A 23,624-nucleotide genomic window follows, 5' to 3' on the forward strand; every position below is an offset into this window, starting at 1 on the left:
TCATTTTTGTCTATATTTACCGGGGGAAGTCTTGTTTCCAAATTGAAATGTTTCCACTAATTAATTTTGGTACCTGTAATTGAAGAAGCTGGTGCGGCATATCCAGATATGCTCAGCCTTGTAGCTGTGTCTTCTGTGGAGGGCAGAATCCGCACAAGACACTACCAAAGATGAGTTTTGATTTCTGGTATTTTTCAAGTAGCCTGGTTTCTCTCTGCCTGATAGAAGTTGCTGCATCTTTCCAAACAGGTTCTCTAATGATCTTGCTTCACCATGGCTACAAATATGGAGGGGCTGGTTCAGCACAGAGTGGGGACCCAGCAGGTGGCTGAGGTGAGTGACAGGGGCTAGCACAATAGCTGGCACCCTTGCTTTTGAAAGGAAAAGTACATCTTTGCACCCTGTTGTTTGAAAACAGTCCCAGTGAAGTCAGCATGCAGTCCCGATCCAAAGCAGGGTGCTGCCATGGAAGAAAACAATGATGACAAGAACATTTACTCCTAACATTTCTTTACCTGAATAGGGTCGCCTAGCTGCATACAATAAGGTGACTTCTAAAAAGTTTACCTTCAGTGGCTCCTGGGTGGCTCAGTCAGTTAAGTGTCTGTCTCTTGGATATTGGCTTAGATCTTGATCTCACGGTTTGTGAGTTCAAGCTTCGTGTAGGGCTCTGCACTGACAATGCGGAGCCTGCTTGGGATTCTCTCTCTCTGCCCTTCCCCTGCTTCTGCTCGCTCGCGCTCTCTCTCTCTCTCTCTCTCTCAAAATAAATGAATACAGTTAAAAAAAAAAAAAACTTACCTTAACCAGAAGAGAAAAGGATCCAATACTTACAAACTTGTGATTTTAGTTTTAACTCCAAGCCTCTTAGTTTCTTGCATACTTGATACTTTGTTAATACATGACCAACTACCATGTGCTAGGGATTTGGGGAAGTGCTGAGAAATCTAGAGGTAAACGACTTCCTATAGTGGTCTCAGAGCCTGGTGAAAGTGTAATTGTAAATCAGGGTGAGGAGTATAACTCCATGTGAGGAAGGACATCCTGGAGGAGGTTTTGAATAACAAGTAAGCATTTGTCAGACCCAAAGAAGTAGGATGAAGGACTCTGCAGCTGATACTGGGGAGGGCATCCTAAGTCAGAAACCTATATAAAGTCAGGACAGTGACATGAAATAGTTTATTCAGGAAACTTGAAGTGTAAAGGAGAAAAGTAGGGCCAGATCTTTACACTCTGAACCAGGCCTATGCAAGGGCTTTAGTCCACACAACCATTTAAAGTCAGTATGATCATTATTCTCATTTTATAGGTGAGGAAACCAAAGCTCAAAGGCAGAAGTGATTGGCCAAGGCTAGCTACACTGACATGGTTCTATTTCACTTCTTTCAAAGTTCCTCCAATAAAGCATGCATCATGCTGTAACCAGGAACCATTAGAAGGATTCAGATTCGTACTCTTGAACCAGTACTCATATTTCTAAGGCAAATACACAAATTTACCAAAATATGAGCATTTAAAGAAATAATTTAAAAAGATAAAAAGTAAGTACACACATGCCAGTTTCAACCAATAAAATCGGTGAACAAATTTTTCAAATTTTGGATCAACCATTAACTTTAAGGCCATAGTATAACTAATTATCTCCTTCCCCCAGTAAATAATGATTAATATTAACTGAAGATGAAAGCAGATAGATTTCATAAATTTTTAAATATAATATTTTGGAAAGGGTTATTAGAGCTGTGGAAGTATTAGGTTTTAAATACCCGTGTTTGTTGCTTTAGTTTATAGTAGGAATAATTAAATCATTATGTTGGTTTTTCAAACAGTGTTATTTTTGTATTTGAAACAGTTTCAAGCCGTTTTGGAGACTGATATATGGATCACTAGGAAGTCGTCATTAATTCTTTTGAGGAAGAGATTAGTATAGGAATTTACAATAGTTACCTATAGTAACTCATAATGTGTATATGATCAGAAAAGTTCCTAGCTAAAATTTTCTGTCAAATATCTTATTTCTTTGAGGAAATGGAATTTCATATATTGGTGCAACTATTATTTCCCATGACAAAAAAAAGTTCATTTTTAGGACACTTCCAAAATAATAGAAGGCATTCTTCATTTGGAGCACAAAAGCAATCTTCTTATTTAAAATATTCCCTAGATTTTTTTGCAGTTGTGTTTAGTGGATAAGTATGTGTGCATGTTCTTTGAAATTTTGAGCTTAATGACTTTAAACTACATATAATAACTACCTATAATATTAGATGTGCTAAAAGGATAAGAGAGCCTATAGTTCATCATTTCAGTGCTAAGAAGTAATTAAGTGGGAATGAAGTATCTAAATTAATAACAGCCACTTTTGGATAGTTGTTTATTCAATCAATAGACAATGAAGGATCACACCCTTTCTCTGCCTATGGGCCAGGGAGGGCATACAGGTGAATAAATAGGTGGGGGTTGTCTACTTACCAAGAGCCCTCTGTCATGGGGGTCAGGCCTGAGACAGGCCACGCTAGAGGAGTGCATAGGAAAGGACAGGCTTTCCATAGTAGAAAAGAGGCTCTGCAGGGACCAGACAGACTGGGATGTAAATTCAGGCCTTTCCATTTGCTTTCTGGGTAACTGCCTTGTTCCTCAGTTTCCTCATCTAGAAAATGGGAATAATAAGAGTACCTGTCTATATCATGGGATTGTTTTGAGAAGTCATTGAAATAAAAGCATATAAAAAGTTTTAGTAGGTGCCATGCTTTTGCTCCATAAATGAAAAACAGCAACACTTGTCAGTCAGTAAATGATTCTGTCAAGTCCCTAGATCAAGCTTTTTCTGTAGAGACCAGATAAGTCACAAATACCAAGGTAAACTATGAATGTTGGATGATATAAAGTAACACCTTGATGGCTTATAAGGTTATCAAATTTATTCAGTCATTCAGAGACACAGTTTAATATAGTGGTCAAGACTGTAGACTCTAGATTCATATGGCTAGATTTGATTCCTGACCCTGCCACCTGCAGACTGTGTGACCTCTGTCTTTTGGAATTGTTTATGAAAAATTAGTGTTAATTCTTTTTTAAATGTCTGGTGGAATTCAGCAGTGAAGCCATCTGGGCTTGGGCTTTTCTTTCAGGTAGTTTTTTGGTTACTAATTCAGTCTTTCTCTCTTGTTATAGGTCTATTCATATTGTCTCTTTCTACTCAAGTCCATTTCAATAGTTTATCTTTTTTAGATCTTGTTTGTTTCACCTCAGTTATCTAATATGTTGGCATACAGTTTTTTACAGTATTCCTTTATAATCCTTTTTATTTCTGTAAATTCAGTAGCAATTTCTCTTCATTTCCAATTGCAGTAATTTTAATCTTTTTCTTGGTCAGTCTAGCTAAAGGTATTCTACTTGTTGATCTTTTCAAAGAACACCTTTTGGTTTCATTGGTTTTTCTCAATTGTTTTTGTATTCTCTATTTCACTAATTTCCCCTCTAAGTAAAACCCTAAAGAGATAGCATTTTGCATCCACTAGAATGACTAGAAATAAAAAAGTCGGATAACAAGTGTTGGTGAGGATGTGGAATAATTGGAAACCTACTACATTGCTGGTAGGAATGTAAAATGGTATGGCCATTTTGGAAACCAGTCTGGCAGTTCCTCAAAAAGTTAAACATAGAGTTCCATATAACTCAGCAATTCCAGGGGCGCCTGGGTGGCTCAGTTGGTTAAGTGTCAAACATCGGCTTAGGTCATGATCTCACTCTTCATGGGTTCAAGCCCCGCATCAGGTTCTGTGCTGACAGCTCAGAGCCTAGAGCCTGCTTCAGATTCTGTGTCTCCGCTTTCTCTGCCCCTCCCCTGCTCATGTTCTGTCTCTGTCTTGAAAATAAATTGAAAAAAAATGTTTTTAAAAATTCAGCAATTCCATTCCTAGGTATATAGTTGACCCTTGAACAACACAGGAGTTGGGGTGCCAACCACTGTACAACTAAAAATCTGTGTATAACTTTGACTCCTCAGAACTTAAACTAATAGCCAACTATTGGCCAGAAGTTTTACCAACAGCATAAACAATTGATTAATATTTTTACATTGTGTGTGTTATATATTATATTTTCACAATAGTACCTAGCTTTTTCATTTTTTCAGTATTTCTAGACTATGCATTTCATGTGCGAAGTTTTATTTTTCAAGTTTATATTTTAAGAGAGAGGGCACGAGCAGAGGAGGGGCAGAGAGGGAAGAGAGAGAAAGAATCCCGAGCGGATTACGCACTGTCAGTACAAAGCCAAATATGGGGCTTGAACTCCTGAACTGTGAGGTTGTGACCTCAGCCAAAATCAAGAGTTAGATGCTTAACCAACTTAGCCACCCAGGCGCTTCATGTGTGAGTTTTTAAAAATTGGCCCAAATCTATAAAAAATTTCCCAAAGAATTGATGAGGGGACAAATCTGTGCATCATTGAATCATGCAATTCGAATCTGTGTGTTCAAGGGTCAACTATATTCCCAAAGAGACAAAAACATGTGTTCACACAAAAACTTGTACACAAGTATCTAGCGCCATTATTTAAAATAGCCAAAAGGTAGAAGCAGCCAATGTCCATCAACTGATAAATGGCTAACAAAATGTAGTATATACTTATAGTAGAATATTATTCAACCGTGAACAGGAATGAGGTACTGACACATGCTAGCAACATGAGTGACCCTTGACAACCTTGTACTAAGTGAAGAAGCCAGCCACAAAAGACCACATCCTTTATTTTTCCATTCATATGAAATGTCCAGAAACGGAAAGTCTACAGAAATAGAAAGTAGATTTGTGATGAGTTAGGGCTGTGTTTTGGGGGTGATACCTAAAGAGATTTCTTTTTGAGGAGATATGTTATAAAATTGACTGTGGTGATAGTTGCATATATCTGTGAATATACTAAAAACCACTTAATTGTATGCTTCACATATGTAGATTATATGGTAGGTGAATTATATCTCAGTAAAACTGGTTTTAAAAAAATAGTACATAAGCAACCACATGCCAATGCCAAAATTAGGAAGTATTTTCTAAGATAAAACTAAAGGGATTTGTGGGGCACCTGGGTGGCTCAGTTGGTGAAGTGTCTGACTTCAGCTCAGGTTATGATCTCACAGCTCATTAGTTCAAGCCCCACATTCGTCTCCATGCTGACAGCTCAGAGCCTGGACCCTGCTTAAGATTCTGTGCACCATCCCCTTCCCCTCCCCTGCTCGTACTCTGTCTTTCTCTCTCAAAAATAAATAAATGCTAAAGGGATTTGTGATAGCTTTCACTTATTAATTAGAATTACATACTTTCCAAAATAGTAAAGCATAATTTACATTTATAGTAAACTGTGTTTTTAAAAAAGATGTATATATAGTTTGATTCCAATTTGTAAAGTATTTATACCAAATATTTATAGCTATATACCATATATTATGTAACACCATGTGCCAGATATGATGCTAAGCTTATCATCTCATTTAATATTTCCATTAACACTACCAGAAAAGTATTATTTTCCCCAACTAAATAAGAAGAAACAGAAATAGAGGCATTACTTTGTCAGGTTTCAAACTCATATGTGAATGACATCAGAATCCAGGTCTTTAATCACTATCCAATAAGTTCATTTTTTTAAATATCTTAAATGTTAATAGTATTTTTAGTTTTCTAGGTTATGGAAAATTGTCTTTATACCCCCATTTTCCAAGTTTTAATTGTAATACTCTTATTTAAGCAATTCAACAAAATTATGATTTTTTTTCCCCCATGGCCAGTGTCAGAAGCAGGGCAAAATTCAACCTCCTGTAAAATCCGTGTGCTTTGGAGTTGACTATGAAACTTGATAAAGAACAATGTGGTTCATTTTTTAAAAAGGGATAGTTGACAGTTGAGAATTGTAATTATAGCAGTGTAAGATTGAATCATATCTAATAGTAGCATTAGTTTTGCTTTTCATATATGAAATAAATGAATTATTTAAAGATTTCCCTCTATAGGTGGAAATGTAAAACACACAGACTCCATGTTTCTTCACATTGCCTAAGTGAAATAAAAATGCTATTAAACTCTGTTTTGAGTCAGAGAAATTTAGGAGTTAACTTGTTAGAGCATTTTGAGTTACTTACTGGTAGAAAGAGACCATTCATGTGCCCAAACTGTAAGTTGAGTGTATGTTTACACAGCGGAAGTGAGGTGGCTTCACAGATCTTGGCAAGGCTTTTTCCTGGGCCCTGGGCTAAGGGGCTCTCAATCATAAGGGGCTCTTTGAATAGGAAAGTCCTGTCACCACTGAGAAAATAGCCAAAATCTTAACGATCTCATTACTTTCTTTATCATCAGGGTGTGCATCACTATTGGAGAGAACAGCACTTCCATGCAAGGGAATACTTGAAACCCTAGGGCTCTCCCAATTCTTGAACAAACCTCTCTGTATTGCCAGAGCTACATCCTTAAACAGGGGAAAAAAACAAAGTCATGGCTCAGGTTTCAGGTTTCCAGTGTCCTGAAAAGACCAACTCATTACATTAAATTCTGTTATTCTCCCCTCTTACAAACTGGGCATTTAAGTTTTAATTTTCTTGTCGAAGTGTAGTACTTATACAGAGATGTAAAAGTTGACCAATACTGTTTGGCTTGAAATAGGAAACCACCAGCTCCTGACCCACCCCTACCCCTGCTTCTCCCCATGTCTCCCTCTCTAAGTTCATTTTCTTCCTGCTTTTTTTGTTTTTTAACTTAGTGTTAGACATTGTCCTTTTTTGGGGAAGGAGGTTTTTATTTTAATTGTAGTAAAATATAAAATTGACCATTATAACCATTTTTAAGTGTCCAGTTCTGTGACTTTAAATTCACATTCACATCACCACCATCCATCTCCAGAACTTTTTCATCTTCCCAAACTGAAACTGTATCCCTTGAACACTAACTGGTATTTCCTCCTCCCCTCTCTCCCCGCACCCACCATTTTCTCTATGAATTTGACTACTCTAAGTACCTCATGTAAGTGGAATCCTATAATATCTGTAAATTTTAACAGGCTTATTTCATTTAGCATAGTATCTTCAAGGCTCATCCATGTTGTAGTATCAGAATTTTCTTCCTTTTGGGGGTGCCTGACTGGCTCAATCAGTTGAGCATGCAACTCTTAATCTCAGGGTCGTGCTCACATTGGGCGTGGAGCTTACTTAAAAAAAAAAAAAACTTCCTTTTGTTTGTTATTTGTTTGTGTTTTGTTTTGTTTCTCTGATTGTTTTTGAGAGCAAGGAACACACACTACCAGGGGAAGAACAGAGAATCTTAAGCAGGCTCCACACACAGCCCAGAGCCCGTCACGGGGCTCAGTCATGAGATCGTGACCTAAGCTGCAATCAAGAGTCAGACCAACTGAGCCACCCCAGCATCACTCTCTTGTTAGTGCCCTTTGATGCAAAAATGTTTTTAGTTTTGACAAAGTTCAGTTTATTCATTTTTTTTCTTTTGTTGCCTCAACTTTTAGTGTCATATCCATGAAATCATTGCCAAATCCCATGTCGTGCTTTTCTCCTATATTTTCTTCTCAGAGTTTTATATATAGTTTTGGCTCTTATGTTTAGGTTTGTGATCCATTTGTCTATGGAATAACAAAAGAGGCCAACTTCATTCTTTTGCATGTGGATATTCAGTTTTCTTCAAACCGTTTGTTGAAAACACTGTCCTTTCCCCATTGAGTGGTCTTAGCATCCAGCATCCTTTTTGGATATCATTTGATATATATGCAGGGATTTATTTCTGGGCTCTTTTTTATCATCTTAACCATTTTTAAGTATACACAGTAATGTTAACTTTATTCACATTATTGTGCAATAGATCTCACAGGTTTTTTGTTTTGTAAAACTAAAGCTCTATATGCACTAAGCAACAACTCCCCCTTCCCAGCCCCTGACAGCCACCGTTCTTTCTATGAATTTGACTACTTTTTATATATTGTATACATGGAATGATACCAAACTGTCTTTTTGTGTCAGGCTTAGTTTTAGCATAATGTCCTCAAGATTTTGAGCTCTCTATTTTGCTCAAGTGGTCTGTATATTTATTTTTATCCCACTACCACAGATTTGTACTGTAGCTTTGTAGTAAGTTTCGAAATTAGGAAGTATGAGACAGTGAACTTTGTTCTAATTTTTCAAAATTGTTTTAGCTAGTTGGGTCCCTTGACATTACATATGAAAGTTACAGTATATTTTTCCATTTCTATAAAAAACATTGCTGGGATTTGAATCCCTAGGGATTACATTGAATTTGTGGATAGCATCTTAAAAATATGAAATCTTCCAATACATAAGCATAGTATGTCTCCCATTTATTTATGAACTTACTTCTTTCTGCTCTGTTCTGTAGTTTTCAATGCTTATTTAAGTCTTTTACTTCCTTTGGGTAAGTTTATTTTTAAGCATTTTGTTATTTTTGGAATTGTTTTCTTAATTTCCTTTTATCATTGTTCATTGCTAGTGCATGAAATACAACTAATTTTTATGTGTTCATTTTGTATCCTGCAACTTTGAGGAATTGTTTATTAGTTATGAGAGTTTGTGAGAGAGAGAGAGAGAGAGAGAGAGAGAGAGAGAGAAAGGGAGTGTGTGTGTCATCTTGAATTTCTCTTTCTTGCCTAAGTGCTCTAGCCAGAATTTCCAAAACAGTGTTTAGTAAAATGGCAAAAGAGGGCATCTTTATCTTCCTAATATTAGAGGAAAATTTTTCAGTATTTCATCATAGAATAGGATATTAGTTGTGGGTTTTTTCATATATGACCTTTATTATGTTAAGATAATTTCCTTTTTTTTTTTTAATATTTATTTCTTCATTGAGAGAGAGAGAAAGTGAGAGCATGAGCAGGGATGAGCTGGGGGAGGGGCCAAGAGAGACAAGGAGTATCCCAAGCAGGGTCCTGGCTGCCAGTGCAGAGCCTGGTGTAGAGCTCAGTCTCATGAATGGTGAGATCATGACCTGAGCTGAAATCAAGAGTTGGGGACGTTTAACCAGCTGAGCAACCTGGGTGCCCCCAGTTAGTTTCCTTCCATTCCTGCTTTGCTAAATGTTTTTATCATGGAGTGTTGAGTTTGGGGAAATTATTTTTCTCTATTATAAATTGAAATGATCATGTGGGGTTTTTTTTCCCCTTTCATTCTGTTAATATGGTGTATTTAATTGATTAATTTTTATGTGTTAAACTATCCTTGCATTCCAGGAATAAATCCCATTTGGTCATGGTATATAATATTTTTAACATGTAACTAGTATTTTGTTGAGGAATTTTGTGTTGTTATTCATAAGGAATACTGTAGTAATGTCTGCCTCATTCAGGTGTCAGGCAGTGCTAACCTCATTGAATGAGTTCCTTCCTCTTCATTTTTTTTTTTTTTAAGTTTGAGAAGAATTGTTTATTCTCCTTTAAATGTTTGCTAGAATTCACCAGGGCCTATTTATTTATTTATTATTTATTATTTTTTATTTATTTATTTTTTGAGAGGGGTGTTGATTGTTTCATTCTTCTCATATAGGTCTATGCAGATTTTCTCTTCTTCATGAGTCAATGTTGTTATATGGTTGTAGAAATTTGTCCATTTAATTCGGGTGCCCAGTTTATTGGCATGCAGTTATTCATTGTACTGGGTTACAATCCATTTTATTTCTGCAAAATCAGTAGTAACGTTTCCAGCTTTCATTTCTGGTATTAGATTTAGATATTTTTGACTTACCATTATGGATGAAGAGATTTTAGTTTTCATTTGGCACCTCACATTCCCATCTTTCTTCCCCTCTTTATCTTCTCATTAAATTATATTCTTTTTGCATTAATTACTGTTCTATTACCCAATTATGAACTGGTACACATACTTTTCCTAGTATCTCCAATAAATTGTAAAACGCTGTTTTCTGTACAGTTACATCAGAGAATTTTCAGTTTCCTTTTTTTCCCCCATGAAAACATTTCTTCTAAAGCCCTCTGACCTCCTACTTTAGTTCTTACTGATTGCTTTTTGAACCTGCTACGCAGCTGTTGTCCTTGACTCCTCTCTTATTTTGGATTCTTTGTTTCCTTGAGTTCATGTTTTTTCCTTTAAAAAAAAGGGGGGATGCTCCCATAGTTTCCTAGGGTGCATCAGAGATGAATTCTTTTTAGATCTTATACAGTTGACCCTTGAATAACATGGACTTGAACCCCCAGTTCCATTTATATATAGATTTTTTTTCAGTAAATACAGTACTGTAAATGTATTTTCTCTTCCTTGTGATTTTTAATTCTTTTAAATTTTTATTTATTTATTTATTTGTTTTTAAGATTTTAAATAATCTCTACACCCAGTGTGGAAGTCAAACTCACAACCCTGAGATCAAAAGTCTTCCAACTGAGCCAGCCGGGAGCCCCCTGCCTTATGATTTTGTTGTTGTACATATAACATACAAAGTATGTACTAATCAACTATTTATGTTATCAGGGAGGTTTTGGATCAACTGTAGGCTTTTAGTAGTTAAGTTTTGGGGGAGTCAGAATTACATGTGCTCGGGGGTATAGCTCAGGGGTAGAACATTTGACCGCAAAATTATATGTGGATTTTCAACTGTGTGGGGGAGTTGACACCCCTAACTCATTGCTCAAGAGCCAACTGTATATTTAAACATGTCTTTATTTACCCCCACATACTTGATTTATAATTTGACTAGGCATAAAAATCACAGTTTTTAAAAAATAATTTTACCTCCAAATTTGAGGCATCACTTTATTGTCTTCCAACTTTGAGTGTTGGAAGGCTGTTTGTACTCTTGATCCTTATAGGTGACCTTCCCTCTATTTCCCCGTCCTTTTCTCCCTTTATCTTTCTTTCTTTTTCATTCTCTTGATTGTACACTGCCCTCCACCCCATTAAGATTTTTTTTCATCCCTGTCATTCTGAAATTTCACATTTTCTCTTAGTGTACTTATTTCATCTGTTATACTGGTACGCAGAAAGTCCTTTCAGTCTAGGAAATGATTTAATACCAGTTCTCTTTGGTCCTTTGTTATTTTTCTAGTCTCTTTCCAGAACTAATTAATTGGATTTTGGATCTCTTAAACAAACCTTTTCATTTACTCATCTTTTGTCCTATTTCTAACTCTGTCTACTTTGTCTATTTCCAGGGATATTTCCTGATTTAGATCTGTCTTCAGGGGTACCTGGGTGGCTCAGTTGGTTAAGTGTCTGACTTCAGCTCAAGTCATGATCTCACAGTTTGCGGGTTTGAGTCCCACATTGGGCTCTGCACTGACAGCTCAGAGCATAGAGCCTTCTTCAGATTCTGTCCCTCCCCAACTCGTGCTCTATCTCAAAAATGAATTAAAGAAAAAATTTTTTAGATCTGTCTTCAGCCCTTACCAATTGCTTGAACGTATCATTTAATCTTGCTATGCCAGGTTTTATACTTTAGAGGATTACTGGGAGAATTAAATTAATGAATGTAAAGCATGGCCCAAAACAACTACTATAAATGTGGCAAATAGTAAATACCCCAGCTCCTGCTGCTGCTGTTGTATTGTTTCTTCAACTCTTTTTTTCATTTTTGCTGTCTTATTTTTAATTTTAGGAACTTTTCCCCTCTTTTATAGCAGCTTGTTCTTTCATAATTGAAATTATGTTGGTTGTTTTGAGGATCAGTACTCAGATATTTCAGTTTGTACACAGTTCTTAAGATATGTACTGCATATATAAAAAGCTAGGTAGTTGTGATTATTTTCTAAGCTTAACATTTGAAGGTAAATTTCCCTTAAAAGAATATCAATTACCAGTATCTTCAAATGTTGATATTATTACATCAAAAGATCCAGTTCATACATTTTTAGTCTTTCTCAGCACCTTAATAAAGTTACTAGGAAGTTACTAGTAATAATAAATAATGAAGTTATTGGACTAGCACTACCCAAAGATGTTTCATAGTGCAAGCAGTTCTGACAGGGAGAGGTCCAAGATCAAGGAGTATTTTTTAGAAAACAATTCTGCTAAAAACAAATGGAAAGAGAAGTTAAAATGGTCTAGGCGCAGTAGGTGTGGCTTAGTCAGTTAAGTGTCCGACTGTAGCTCAGGTCATGATCTCACATTCTAGGAGTTTGAGCCCCACGTGAGGCTCTGTGCTGACAGCTCAGAGCCTGGAGCCTGCTTCAGATTCTGTATCTCCCTCTCTCTGCCCCTCCCTCACTTGCACTGCGTGTGCGTGTGTCTCTCTCTCAAAAATAAACATTTAAAAAACTTTTTTATTGGTCAAGGCATAGTATATGTAGTACAAGTATGACTCCAAATTGCCATCTAATGTGCTTTGTATAATAGGATATAAAAACTACCATTTGTGGAATGTTAAACAGACACTTAAAATAAAATAGTTGATAAAAATGTTTCTCTGGATTGTACTGCAAGGGAGATTGGGACCCCTGATAAGACTGGTTATCTGATATTAATCAGACTTGGCCTCTTTCTCTCCTGTTTCATCAGAGGCTGGAGTTTCCTCATTCTTAGTTTCTCTGTTTTCTATTAGAAAACTATCTTTAGTTTCCTGGTTAGCTGATTTCTCCTTTTGCTCTCCCTTTCCTTTGTGCACTTTGCTGTGTGAAGATTTATGCTTTCCTGCCTTTTCAGCTTCATTTCCACTGCAGGATTAGCCGACAATCTCCTGGATCTCCTGGACTTCCCTGACTCTAGCCATTCAGCAGAGTTGACTGTCCTCTGGGATTGGTGGCAGGGCCTGAGCGAGCCGAACAGATCCATTGCAATGCTGGGCCGCCAGAGCAACTGTGACTGCTGCCAGGGCAGTGGGAGAACTAGATGGAACTGTATGAATGCAATAGCTTGTCTTAGTTCTGTGAGGTGTTATTTGCAGGGGTTTTTTGGTTTTTTGTTGTTGTTGTTGTTGTTGTTTTTGGAGGGGTTTGTGGTTTTTTTTGCCCTTTATTTTTCTTTGCTTCTTACATAGTTGCTGTTTTATCCAAGTTCCTTTTTGTTTCATTCCGTTCCTTTCATATGGAAGCTTTCCTCAAATGGTTAGTGATCCTTATTTTTGGTTCACATTTAAGAATGAAGCACTTATAACTAAAAGCAAAAACAAGAGTGTGTATGAGTAGGCTTGCTAACTAGTTTGGTTTGACTTTACTTTGGGGTGATTAGATAGACACCCACACATTTTGTTTGGAAGGTTGCTCCAGATGGTCACTACCTATAGGTTTCTTTTCTGAAGCCATTCACTTTTCTTGTCAAGAGTTCTTCAGTTTTCTGTCTGAAGGGTATATGCCTTGTTGCCAATACTTTTGTTTTTGTTGTTTTAAAGCTATGGCACAAGGAAAGCGGATTGGAGGTTTACCTTTCAGTACTTTCACATAATCTACCTCTTTGAAAACAGAAGACAGGAATCCTTCCTTCGCTGTGAAGATGTTTTTGATGTCTCTGGTGCTGGGACCTCTTCAGTTCAATTTAAAAACTTCCCCTGGTTTTTTTGGGGGTTTTTTTTGTTTTGTTTTGTTTTTGTTTTTGTTTTTTGCAGTGAGGAGGTGGTTGTTATGGTGGTGAGTTCCTGGCCGCACCACAGATATTCAACCAGTCCTCTGGTTTTCAACCTAGTTCTCAACCCAGCTTTCTCTGGAACCTAGGGTTCTAGTACTGAGCCTTTCCAAGGTTCTGGAGTGGGAATTAGTTTGTTTCTAGCCTTTCTGTAGAACCTGAAATCTAGCTTTGTTCGTTCTGCTGATTTCTTTTGGTTTCTTTCCTTACCAATTTTTATTTTAAGCTGGGCAAGGTTATAAAGATTTAATTGTATCCATATTTAAGTAGTTGTTACATGGTGAAGAGTGTAAAGATACATCATGTCATATAAACCAAGAGAAAAAAGGTTTTTTAAGGTTCTAGCAAATCAGTTTAACATTAGGGGTACATAGGAAATCAAATGTTATGGTGAGGACTAATTTAGGCTGCTGTTTTGTTCCATGAAGGGATGTAGAACCACCCAGAGCAATTTTTTAAGAATCCATAAATGGAGACTTTCTTGTGGCTGTTCTAGTTTTTATTTTCTAATTTTAAAATTTATTATAGTTTATTGTCAGGTTGGTTTCCATATACCACCCAGTGCTCATCCCAACAAGTGTTCTCCTCCATGACCATCACCAATTTTCCATTCCCCAGCCCCCATTAACCCTCAGTTCTCAGTATTTAAGAGTCTCTTATGGTTTGCCTCCCTCCCTTTCCTTAACTATTTTTCCCCTTCCCTCCCCTATGGTCCTCTGTTAAGTTTCTCCTTTTCCGCATATGAGTGAAAACATATGGTATCTGTCTTTCTCTACCTGACTTATTTCACTTAGCATAACCCTCGAGTTCCATCCACATTGCTACAAATGGCCAGATTTCATTCTTTCTCATTGCCATGTAGTATTCCATTGTGTATATGAACCACATCTTTTTTTTTTTAATGTTTTTTTATTTTATTTTTGAGATACAGAGAGAGACAGCATGAGCAGGGGAGGGTCAGAGAGAGAGGGAGACACAGAATCCGAAATAGGCTCCAGGCTCTGAGCTAGCTGTCAGCACAGAGCCCAATGTGGGGCTCGAACCCCCAAACCGTGAGATCATGACCTGAGCCAAAGCTGGACACTCAACCGACTGAGCCACCCAGGCACCCCAAACCACATCTTCTTGATCCATTTGTCAGTTGATGGACATTTAGGCTCTTTCCATGATTTGGCTGTTGTTGAAAATGCCACTAGGAACATTGGGGTTCATGTGCCCCTATGCATCAGCACACCTGTGTCCCTTAGGTAGATTCCTAGCAGTGCTATTGCAGGCTCATAGGGGAGTTCTCTTGTCAGTTTTTTTGAGGAACTTCCACACTGGTTTTCCAGAGTGGGTGCAGCAGTTTACATTTCCACCAACAGTGTAAGAGGGTGTATTCTAGTTTTTATATATTGGTTTAAAAACTATAGCACCCCCAATCACCCAAAGTCTAGAGCTCAGACGAACCACCAGTTTACAGCCTCTGCTCTACAGCGTTCTTCTTGCACCAGTGTTATTCCAAAAGTGATCAAACTAGGATTAAAACATTTAGCGGCTACCTTTTCCCTGCCCCAGTACAAAGCTCTAGGAACTAAGTCATTACATTTTTAAGTAGGTAGCAGCATTTCACTATTTATAATATGAATTTATTTCACTGATAGAATTACTAATCAGAACCATCTTTTAGTCCATTTCTACTGAATTTCCAGATTGAACTTGGAATATTTCTGTATTCAGTTTTATATGCTGTTCCATTTAATTTCAAATATTCTAAATTTATTCAACCTAAACAAGACTAGTATTGGTCAAGAGCAAATTTATCAAGGCAGATATTTTAGTTTTAAGATCAGAGGTCTGGAATGAGAAAAAAAAAGCTCTTGGACTTACTCTGTATTGGTTTTCCTCATGATTAATTATCACTCATGAAGAAAAACAATTTTACTGCTTCCCAGTAAAGAAGAATAAAAGTATACTTTATATATATATATATAAAATTTATTTTTGAGAGACAGAGAAAGACAGCATAAGCAGGGGAGAGTCAGAGAGAGGGAGACACAGAATCTGAAGACAGGCTCCAGGCTCTGAGCTGTCAGCACAGAGCCCGATGTGGGGCTCAAACCCATGAACCGAAGTCGGATGCTTAATCGACTGAGCCACACAGGCACCCCTTCTTCCTTTTTTTCATTTAAAAAAATTACTACGGGACAGCAAAGTCAAGTTTGCCTTTTTTTAAATAATATAAATTACCAACAAGGTTCTTACCTAGTAATAAAAAATTAAATAAAATGGCAAAATTTAAAACCAACTAACAGGGGTGCCTGAGTGGCTCAGTAAGTTATGTACCCAACTTTTGATTTCAGCTCAGGTCATGATCTTACAGTTCATGAGTTTGAGCCCCACATTGGGCTCTGTACTGACAATGCAGAGCCTGCTTGAGATGCTGTCTCTCTTTCTGTCTCTGTCCCTCCCCTGCTCTTACTCTCTCTCAGAAATAAATAAACATTTAAAAAAATTACAAAATAAAACAAAGAAACAAGCTAAATCCACACACACATTTTGACCAGACAAACAAATACTGGAATATTTCCCAAATAAAAAATAAGCCCAATTATTACATCCCATGTTTCAGAAAAGAGTCATATCACAGGTTTATTTACAGATATAACGGGTATGTTGAATTCATGGACATGATCCATTTTTTCAGAGAGATTGCACCTCTTAATAAAACACTCCTTTTTACATCTGTTTAATGGATTAATTAAAATATACCTATTTCTTAAGCAGTTGATGTCTGAAAACTATTAAAAAAAAAAAAAGGTGCAGGGTCCCCTGGGTGGTTCAGTCAGTTAAGCATCTGACTCTCAGTTTCAGCTCAGGTGATGATCTCATAGCTTGTGAGTTCAAGTCCCACATCAGGCTCTGTGCTGACAGCTTCAGAATCTGTCCCTCTTTCACTCTGCCTCTCCCCCACTCATGCTCTGTCAGCAGAGAGCATTCTCTCTCTGAAGAATAAATAAACATTAAAAAAATAATAATAAAAGAATTCAGCAAATCCAGATCCAAAGTACAAAGTCATCATAATTAGTAACCGCCACTGGTTTTCCACTGAAAATGGCAAGTTCTTCCTGAGTCCTCCTCATGTTTCCTGTGGACCACAGAGGTTGTGAACCTCTGGACACTCTGTCTCAGCATAGCACTGTATGAAGTTCTGTGAAAGGCACAGAGAGACCTAAGACAGAAGAAATGGCAGCACCACACCAAGTTGGTTTCCATTCCACCTTCTGTTTTCTGTCTTCCAGACCTAAGTGTGTTAGTATTTTGATCCACTGTCCTCTTCTTGACTATCATTTTTGTCCTTGTGGGTCTGTACATTTTTTTATCCTTTATTCATACTTATGAAATTTGGCAAAGGAATAGAGATGATAAATGCATGTGAAATGTATTTGCTGTATTTAACTGAAGTCAGGAAAAGTACTACTAGTAAAGCAAATTGAAATTGTTCATTGGTGGATTTCTAGGTGCTTCAAAAATACTTATCCATTCAACAAGTAGTTCAGGGGTGCTTACACAATGTGCTATGTACTAAGCATTGTTCTTCAAGATGAACATTCTGCTCACATGAAGCTTCCTTCTATTGTGTTGGGAAGCAGACAGTGAACATCTAAACAAAAGTAAAATGTCAAGAGAGCGTTAAGTGCTATAAAGAAAAGTGAAGAGATAGAAAGTGATAACCACTATCTAAGCACATTCAGGGAAGACTCTTAGAAGACGACATTTAAATGGAGACCTGAATGAAGGAAGAGTGATCCTGTTGAATATCTGGGTGTGGGTGCATTCCAGGCAGGGAAGAGGGGGGGCATGCTTGGCACAAGTGACACTCAAACTTGCTTAAGTGAAAAAAGATTTGTTGGAAGGATACTAAATAGAACTGAATCTCAGATGTACCATCAGGCTGTATGGGAACTGGAAAGCTGTCCAGTACATCTCTTTCCAACTCCTTCTGGGGCTGCATGATCACTCCTCTTTACTTTGTTCAGAGAGTTGAACCATTTTTTACCCTCTCTCTAAGGACTAGCTTTTTCTGCTTCTGTGTTCTCTAACAGTTTGGGCTTGTATTTGGCATCAAATCAAGCACTAACCCTATATGATCTTATAACTTTACTTTGCATCCCTCTCTTACTTCCATAGACATGATAAATCTTTTCACTTATTTTCTTTTTTTTTACAATGATATAACATTTTTTGATTTGCTTCCTAATTCATACTTTATGTTCTGTGATGCTATTTACAAATATATTAAAATTTTTAATTTTAATTAAATTCTTCCTGGCATATAGAAATGCAAGTGATTTTGTTTATAATTTTTTTTTAATTCAGCAGCCTTTCTCTTATTCTAATAATTAGTTGTATGTTCATTTGGTTTTTTTTTTCTTTCTAATCCTTATGTTTTTGTCTTGCCTTACAATCCTAGCTAGATCTCCAGTACAATGTTGAATAGAAGGAACACGTGGCATTCCCTTGTTTCTCATCTTGAAAGGAATGCTTTCAACAATTCATTAGATACGATGTTTATATGAACCTTTACTCTTTATCAGTTCAGGGCATTCTCTTCTGTTCCCATTTGGAAGAAAAATTGTTGTACTCAGCAGATGTTGGATTTTATCGCCTTTTGGTGGGAGGAACACTTTAATGATCATATGATTTCTCTCTTGTTCGGTTACTATAGTGAATTAGATTGATTGTAATTTTAAGTCCATCTTGATTCTGGGGTTAATCTCAAACATGATTTACACACACACACACACACACACACACACACACACACGTATATTTTGGATTCAGTTTGCTAACATTCTGTTTAGGAATTCTCTATCATGTTCATGAGTAGGATTGACTTAATTTTTCTTAGGTTTTGGTATCAAGGTTAGCATAGCCTTATAAAGCATTGGGAGTAAGTCCCTTCCTTTTCTACTTTTTGTAACATTTTATGTATAATTGGAAATTTTCTGGTTCTTGAATGCTTACAAAATGCACCTAGTAAAACTACTCAATGTTATATCATTGTGGAAAGATTTTTAACTCCTGATATAATTTCTTTAATGGTTAAAGGACTATTCAAATATATTATTTGTACTTCATTCAGTTTTTTAAGTTACACCTTTTTCTAAGAATTTGTTTTGTCAAGTTTTCAAGTTTATTGGCATACTGTTTGTTGTTCAAAATAACTTTGTTTTATATTTTAACATTTGAGGCAACTCTAGTTACAGCCCCCTTTTATTCCTAGTATTACATTATTTGTGTCATCTCTTTTTTTTCCCCTTGATTGGTTTCACCAGAGAGTAATTTTATCTCTGATTGGTTTCTGTTTTTATTATTTTCTTCTGCATTTTGGCACTTGTTTTGGTCTTTTTCTAAGCCTAGGATGGATCTTAGCTTATTGATTTCTTAGCCTTTCTTCTTTTCTAATACAAGAATTGAGCTATCTAGGGGCACCTCCATGGCTCAGTCAGTTGTCTGACTTCAGCTCAGGTCATGATCTCACGGTTTGTGAGTTCGAGCCCCACATCAGGCTCTGTGCTAACAGCTTGGAACCTTGGAGCCTGCTTCAGAGTCTGTCTCCCCCCCCTCTGCCCCTCTCCCGCTCATGCTGTCTCTCAGTAATAAATAAACAAAACAAAAAAAAAGAAATGAGCTATCATAATTTAGGTAGAGCTCTAGCTGTATCACTTCCATGCAGCCAATGATTATCTTTCTATCATTTAGATTGATTTGCAGTTTGTAGCATTTTCTACAAAAGAAATCATATAGTATATACTCTTTCTTGTCTTGCTTCTTTCATTCAATATCATTATTTTCAGACTCATCCATGTTTTATGTGTATCAGCAGTTCATTTTTTTATAGTGCATCCATTGTATTGCAAATTTTTTTTTACCCTAAATGGATAAGCACTTTTATCCTAAATGGATAGACATTTAAGCTGTTACCCTTTTTTTTTTTTTTTTGCCTATTACAACTAAAGATGTTATGAGCATTTTTTTAATGTATGTTTATTTTTGAAAGAGAGAGACAGAGATAGAGCTCAAGCAGGGAAGACGCAGAGAGAGAAGACAACAGAATCCGAAGCAGGCTCCAGGCTCCACATGGCCAGCACAGAGCCTGATGTGGGGCTCAAATTCACAAACCACAAGATCATGACCAGAACGGAAGTCAGACCCTTAACCAACTGAGCCACCCAAGCACCCCTGTTAGGAACATTTCTGTACAGGTGTTCTTGAGAACATATGCTTTCATTTCTCTTGGGTAGTAACTGCCCAATTGATTTCCAAAGTAGTTGTACCATTTTGTAATCCTTCCAGGGGTATACAAAAGTTCTAGTTGCTCTACAACCTTGCCAAACTTGGTATGGTCAATCAGTTTAATGTTAGGCATTCCTGGTAGATGTGTATTGGTTTCTCATGGGAGTTGGAATATGCATTTATCTAATGACTAATGTTGAGTATCTTTCATGTGTATATTTGCTATCCGTATATTATCTTTCATCTGTTGAAGTCTTATGCCCGTTTTTTAAAATTGTTTGCTTTCTTATTATTCAATTTTGAGAGTTCTTTATGTATTCTGGGTTACATATGCTTTAACAAGTACATGGTTTCCAAATATTTTCTCCTAGTCTTTGGTTTATATTTCATTCTCTTAACCATGTCTTTTGAAGAACACAAACTTTTTACTTTGATGAAGTCTAACTTATCAGTTTTTTATCTTATAATTCATACTTTTGATGTCTTATCTAAAAATCTTTACCTAGCACAAGATCACAAAGATTTTCCCCCATGTTTTCTCTAGCAGTGTTATAGTTTTAAGTTTTATGTTTATAATTATTCTTTTTGAAATTTTTTAACTTAATATAATGAGAAAATCTGGTCTGTATGGTGTGGACCTTCCTAGCTTTTTTCCTAAGTATTAATGTTCATGTATATGTAGCTATAGAAATACACTTGACCCTTAAAGAACATGGGAGTTAGGGGTGGTATGCTGACCCCCACATAGTTGAAAATACATGTATAATTTTTTTGTTCCCCCAAAACTTAACTACTAATAGCCTACTGTTGACTGGAAGCCTTATCAGTAACATAAAATAGTTGATTAACATATGTTTTGTATGTTATATGTATTATAGTCTTACAATAAAGTAAGCTATAGAAAAGAGAATACTATTAAGAAAATCATAAGGAAGGGAAAATTCATATACAGTACCATACTGCATTTATTGAAAAAAATCCTATTGTAAGTGTTGTAAGTATGCAAGTCAAATTCATGTTTTTCAAGGGTTAACTGTTGATAGATTTTTAAATTTAGCATGAATGGATCACACTAGATAAGATGTTCTATAAGTTGCCCTTTTTACTTTGTCTCAAATATGATTGATTTCTAAAATAGTAACATTTTACTACTAGTAGTGTTCAAGAGTTCCAGTTGCTCAAATCTATATAATTCTTTTTACTGTCATGTAGTATTACATAAATTAGAGCTCTGTTTAGCCACTCCACTGTAGAAGCACAGTTTTGAGTTGTTTCCAAATTTTCTCAAACATAAATAGTGCTGTAATGAACATGTAATGACTCCTTGGGCTCACATGTAGGTGTGTTTCTCTAGACCAGAAGTAGAATCATGATTCAAAAGCCATCTGGACAGAATGTTGTCTTCCAAGTTTTTGTTTTTGTGGGGTTTTGTTTTGTTTTGTTTTGCTTTGGTTTGATTTTTTTGGTGTTTTTTTGTTTTTTTTTTTTTGGACTGCAATCATATGGCTTCATATACAAGAAGTAGCTGGGCCACTGATAAACTCCGTTAATTCAACAAGCATTCATTGACTACATACTTTGTGACCCTTCCTTGAAGGAGTCCTCTGTTCCTTCAGAGAACTTTTTATTGCAGTATTTCTTAATGACCCTTTTATTATACCAAAGTGATACTCCTAATAAATATATCCATTCATACAGAAGTAATTTTTTAAAAATCAGGATAGTACAACTATATTTAAGAGAAATAAAAAGTAATTTATTATAAAATCACATGTATTTTATGTAAATGCTCAGGCCTAGTTCTCCTAGAAGTAGTTATGGAAAATTCAGATCATTGCACATACTTATATAAGCTGTGAATAAGAATAGTAAGAAGATAAAGCTATTTTGTAAATGAAATATAGACCATGGACTTAGAATAAAATTAGTGTTATTATAAGTAAGACAACTTACTTGTAGTAAGGAGGGGAAAAAAGAGTTAAGTGGAATTGTCAAAAAGGAGAAAATGATGAAATATGCCCTTGTAAAAAGACTTTGGAGCCTTTTAATGGTCATAGAAAAGGGAGGATTGGAAATGAAACCATGTTTTCTATAAACAAACATACATCTGCTATAGGAGGAGATAACATCTTACTCAGGGTGACTGGTTTAGCACTTTGCATTTGATTTCCTCAGGGAAATTGTAGTAGGAATGTTCTGTATTTATGTAATGCATTGTACTTTATTGTCTCATTTTAATCCTCCCATTATTCTGTGAAGTAAGGGGTATCCACCTCAGTTTTATAAATGAGTAAACAGAGCCTTAGAACAATTAAGGGACTTCTCCAAAGCCACCCAGACAGGAGCTGGTGTTCCAAGTGTACTAGAGTTTCCCTGTAACCAGCTGCCTACCAGGATGATTCAGTTTAGATTTGTGGTTGCAGAAATAAAACCTAGGTTTAAAATATGTTTGGTAGCAGTCCTTCAATGAATGGGCAAGGAGATCGAGAATTCTTTTTCACAGTAGAATCTCATCTTAAAAAATACTTTCCTGAATTATTAGAAAAGGAGTTTTTCTTTTTAAAATGATGAAAAGTATGAAGAACATTCATTATTTCATACTTGGGGTAGAAAATAAGATCATTCATAATACCAAATTCTAGCAATAGTTCCTGGTTTTAAAAGGTAACTTTTTTGGAAATAGTTTTTTTAATTGATTATGAAAATGGCAAAACATTCTGGAAATTCTGAAAAGGAGAGAAGAAAGTCATATTTCTCCATTTGAACACATGCTGTCATTTTATTACTTTATCACTTCTTGTATAAAATAACCATTTCTACCTCAATCACCCTTTATCCCTCTGACATCTTACTTTTCTCCAAAATGCTTGTCATTATCTAAAAAAAACATATAGGGGCACCTGGTTGGCTCATTCAGTTAAGTGTCTGACTTCAGCTCAAGTCATGAGCTTGCAGTTTGTGAGTTTGAGCTGACAGCTCGGAGCCTGGATCCTGCTTTGGATTTGTGTCTCCCTCTCTCTCTGCCCCTCCCTCATTCACACTCTGTCTCTCTCAAAAATAAACCATTAAAACTAATAATTAAAAAATAGAATAACGGAGGTGCCTGGGTGGCTCAGTCAGTTAAGCCTCCGACTTCGGCTCAGGTCATGATCTCACATTTGTGGGTTCAAGCCCCGTGTCGGCCTCTGTGCTGACAGCTCAGAGCCTGGAGCCTACTTCTGATTCTGTGTGTCCCTCTCTCTCTACCCCTCCCCGCTCATGCTCTATCTCTCTCTGTCTCAAAAATAAATAAAACATTAAAAAAGGTAAAAAAAAAAATAGAATAACATATATGCTTCTTTATTTATCACAACAGAATGTAAATTGCAGAAAAAGCAAGAACTTTGTGTCATTTGCTGTTTTTCTTCCCAGTGCCTGGAACATAGTAAGCACTCACTATTAAGATTTCTTTATTGAATGAATAAGCATATTCTTTTTTGGTCTTCTTTTCAATGCATGTTATCTAGCTGTGATCACAGGGTGGACACACAGAATGTTATTTGACAGAATAAATGTAAATATCCTTTCCACAGGTTGCTACGTAGCCTGCATAACCAACATTTTTCATAGCTTTGTAATATTGTATCAAGGGAGCACAGCATAATTTACTAACCCATCTCCTAGTTTGGGACATTTAAGTTGCTTCTGACCTTTAGGTTAAATATATCCATTTTTTACCAGCTGAGGGTACCCAAAGCAAATAACAAAAACCAGCTATTGCTGATTTAAACAAAAA

General features: G+C 36.3%; 1 protein-coding gene and 1 pseudogene across 5 annotated transcripts in view; one reads left to right on the forward strand and one right to left on the reverse strand.

Annotated features, from left to right (window-relative positions):
- The first annotated feature begins 248 nt into the window (after window positions 1–248).
- Window positions 249–23,624, forward strand: part of NR2C2 (nuclear receptor subfamily 2 group C member 2) — an 88,140-nt gene continuing 64,764 nt past the window's right edge. For all 5 annotated transcript variants that reach the window (XR_003900580.1, XR_003900579.1, XM_029915819.1 and 2 more), the window contains exon 1: window positions 249–333. Coding sequence is in view for 3 of the 5 variants with exons in the window: in XM_029915819.1 (XP_029771679.1) it covers window positions 274–333 (60 nt within the window). In the remaining 2 variants the exon portion in view is untranslated. The remainder of the gene's footprint in view (window positions 334–23,624) is intronic.
- Window positions 16,322–16,744, reverse strand: LOC115273302 (annotated as a pseudogene).

Source organism: Suricata suricatta, chromosome 12, assembly GCF_006229205.1.
Source record: "Suricata suricatta isolate VVHF042 chromosome 12, meerkat_22Aug2017_6uvM2_HiC, whole genome shotgun sequence".
NCBI classification, from domain to species: Eukaryota; Metazoa; Chordata; class Mammalia; order Carnivora; family Herpestidae; genus Suricata; species Suricata suricatta.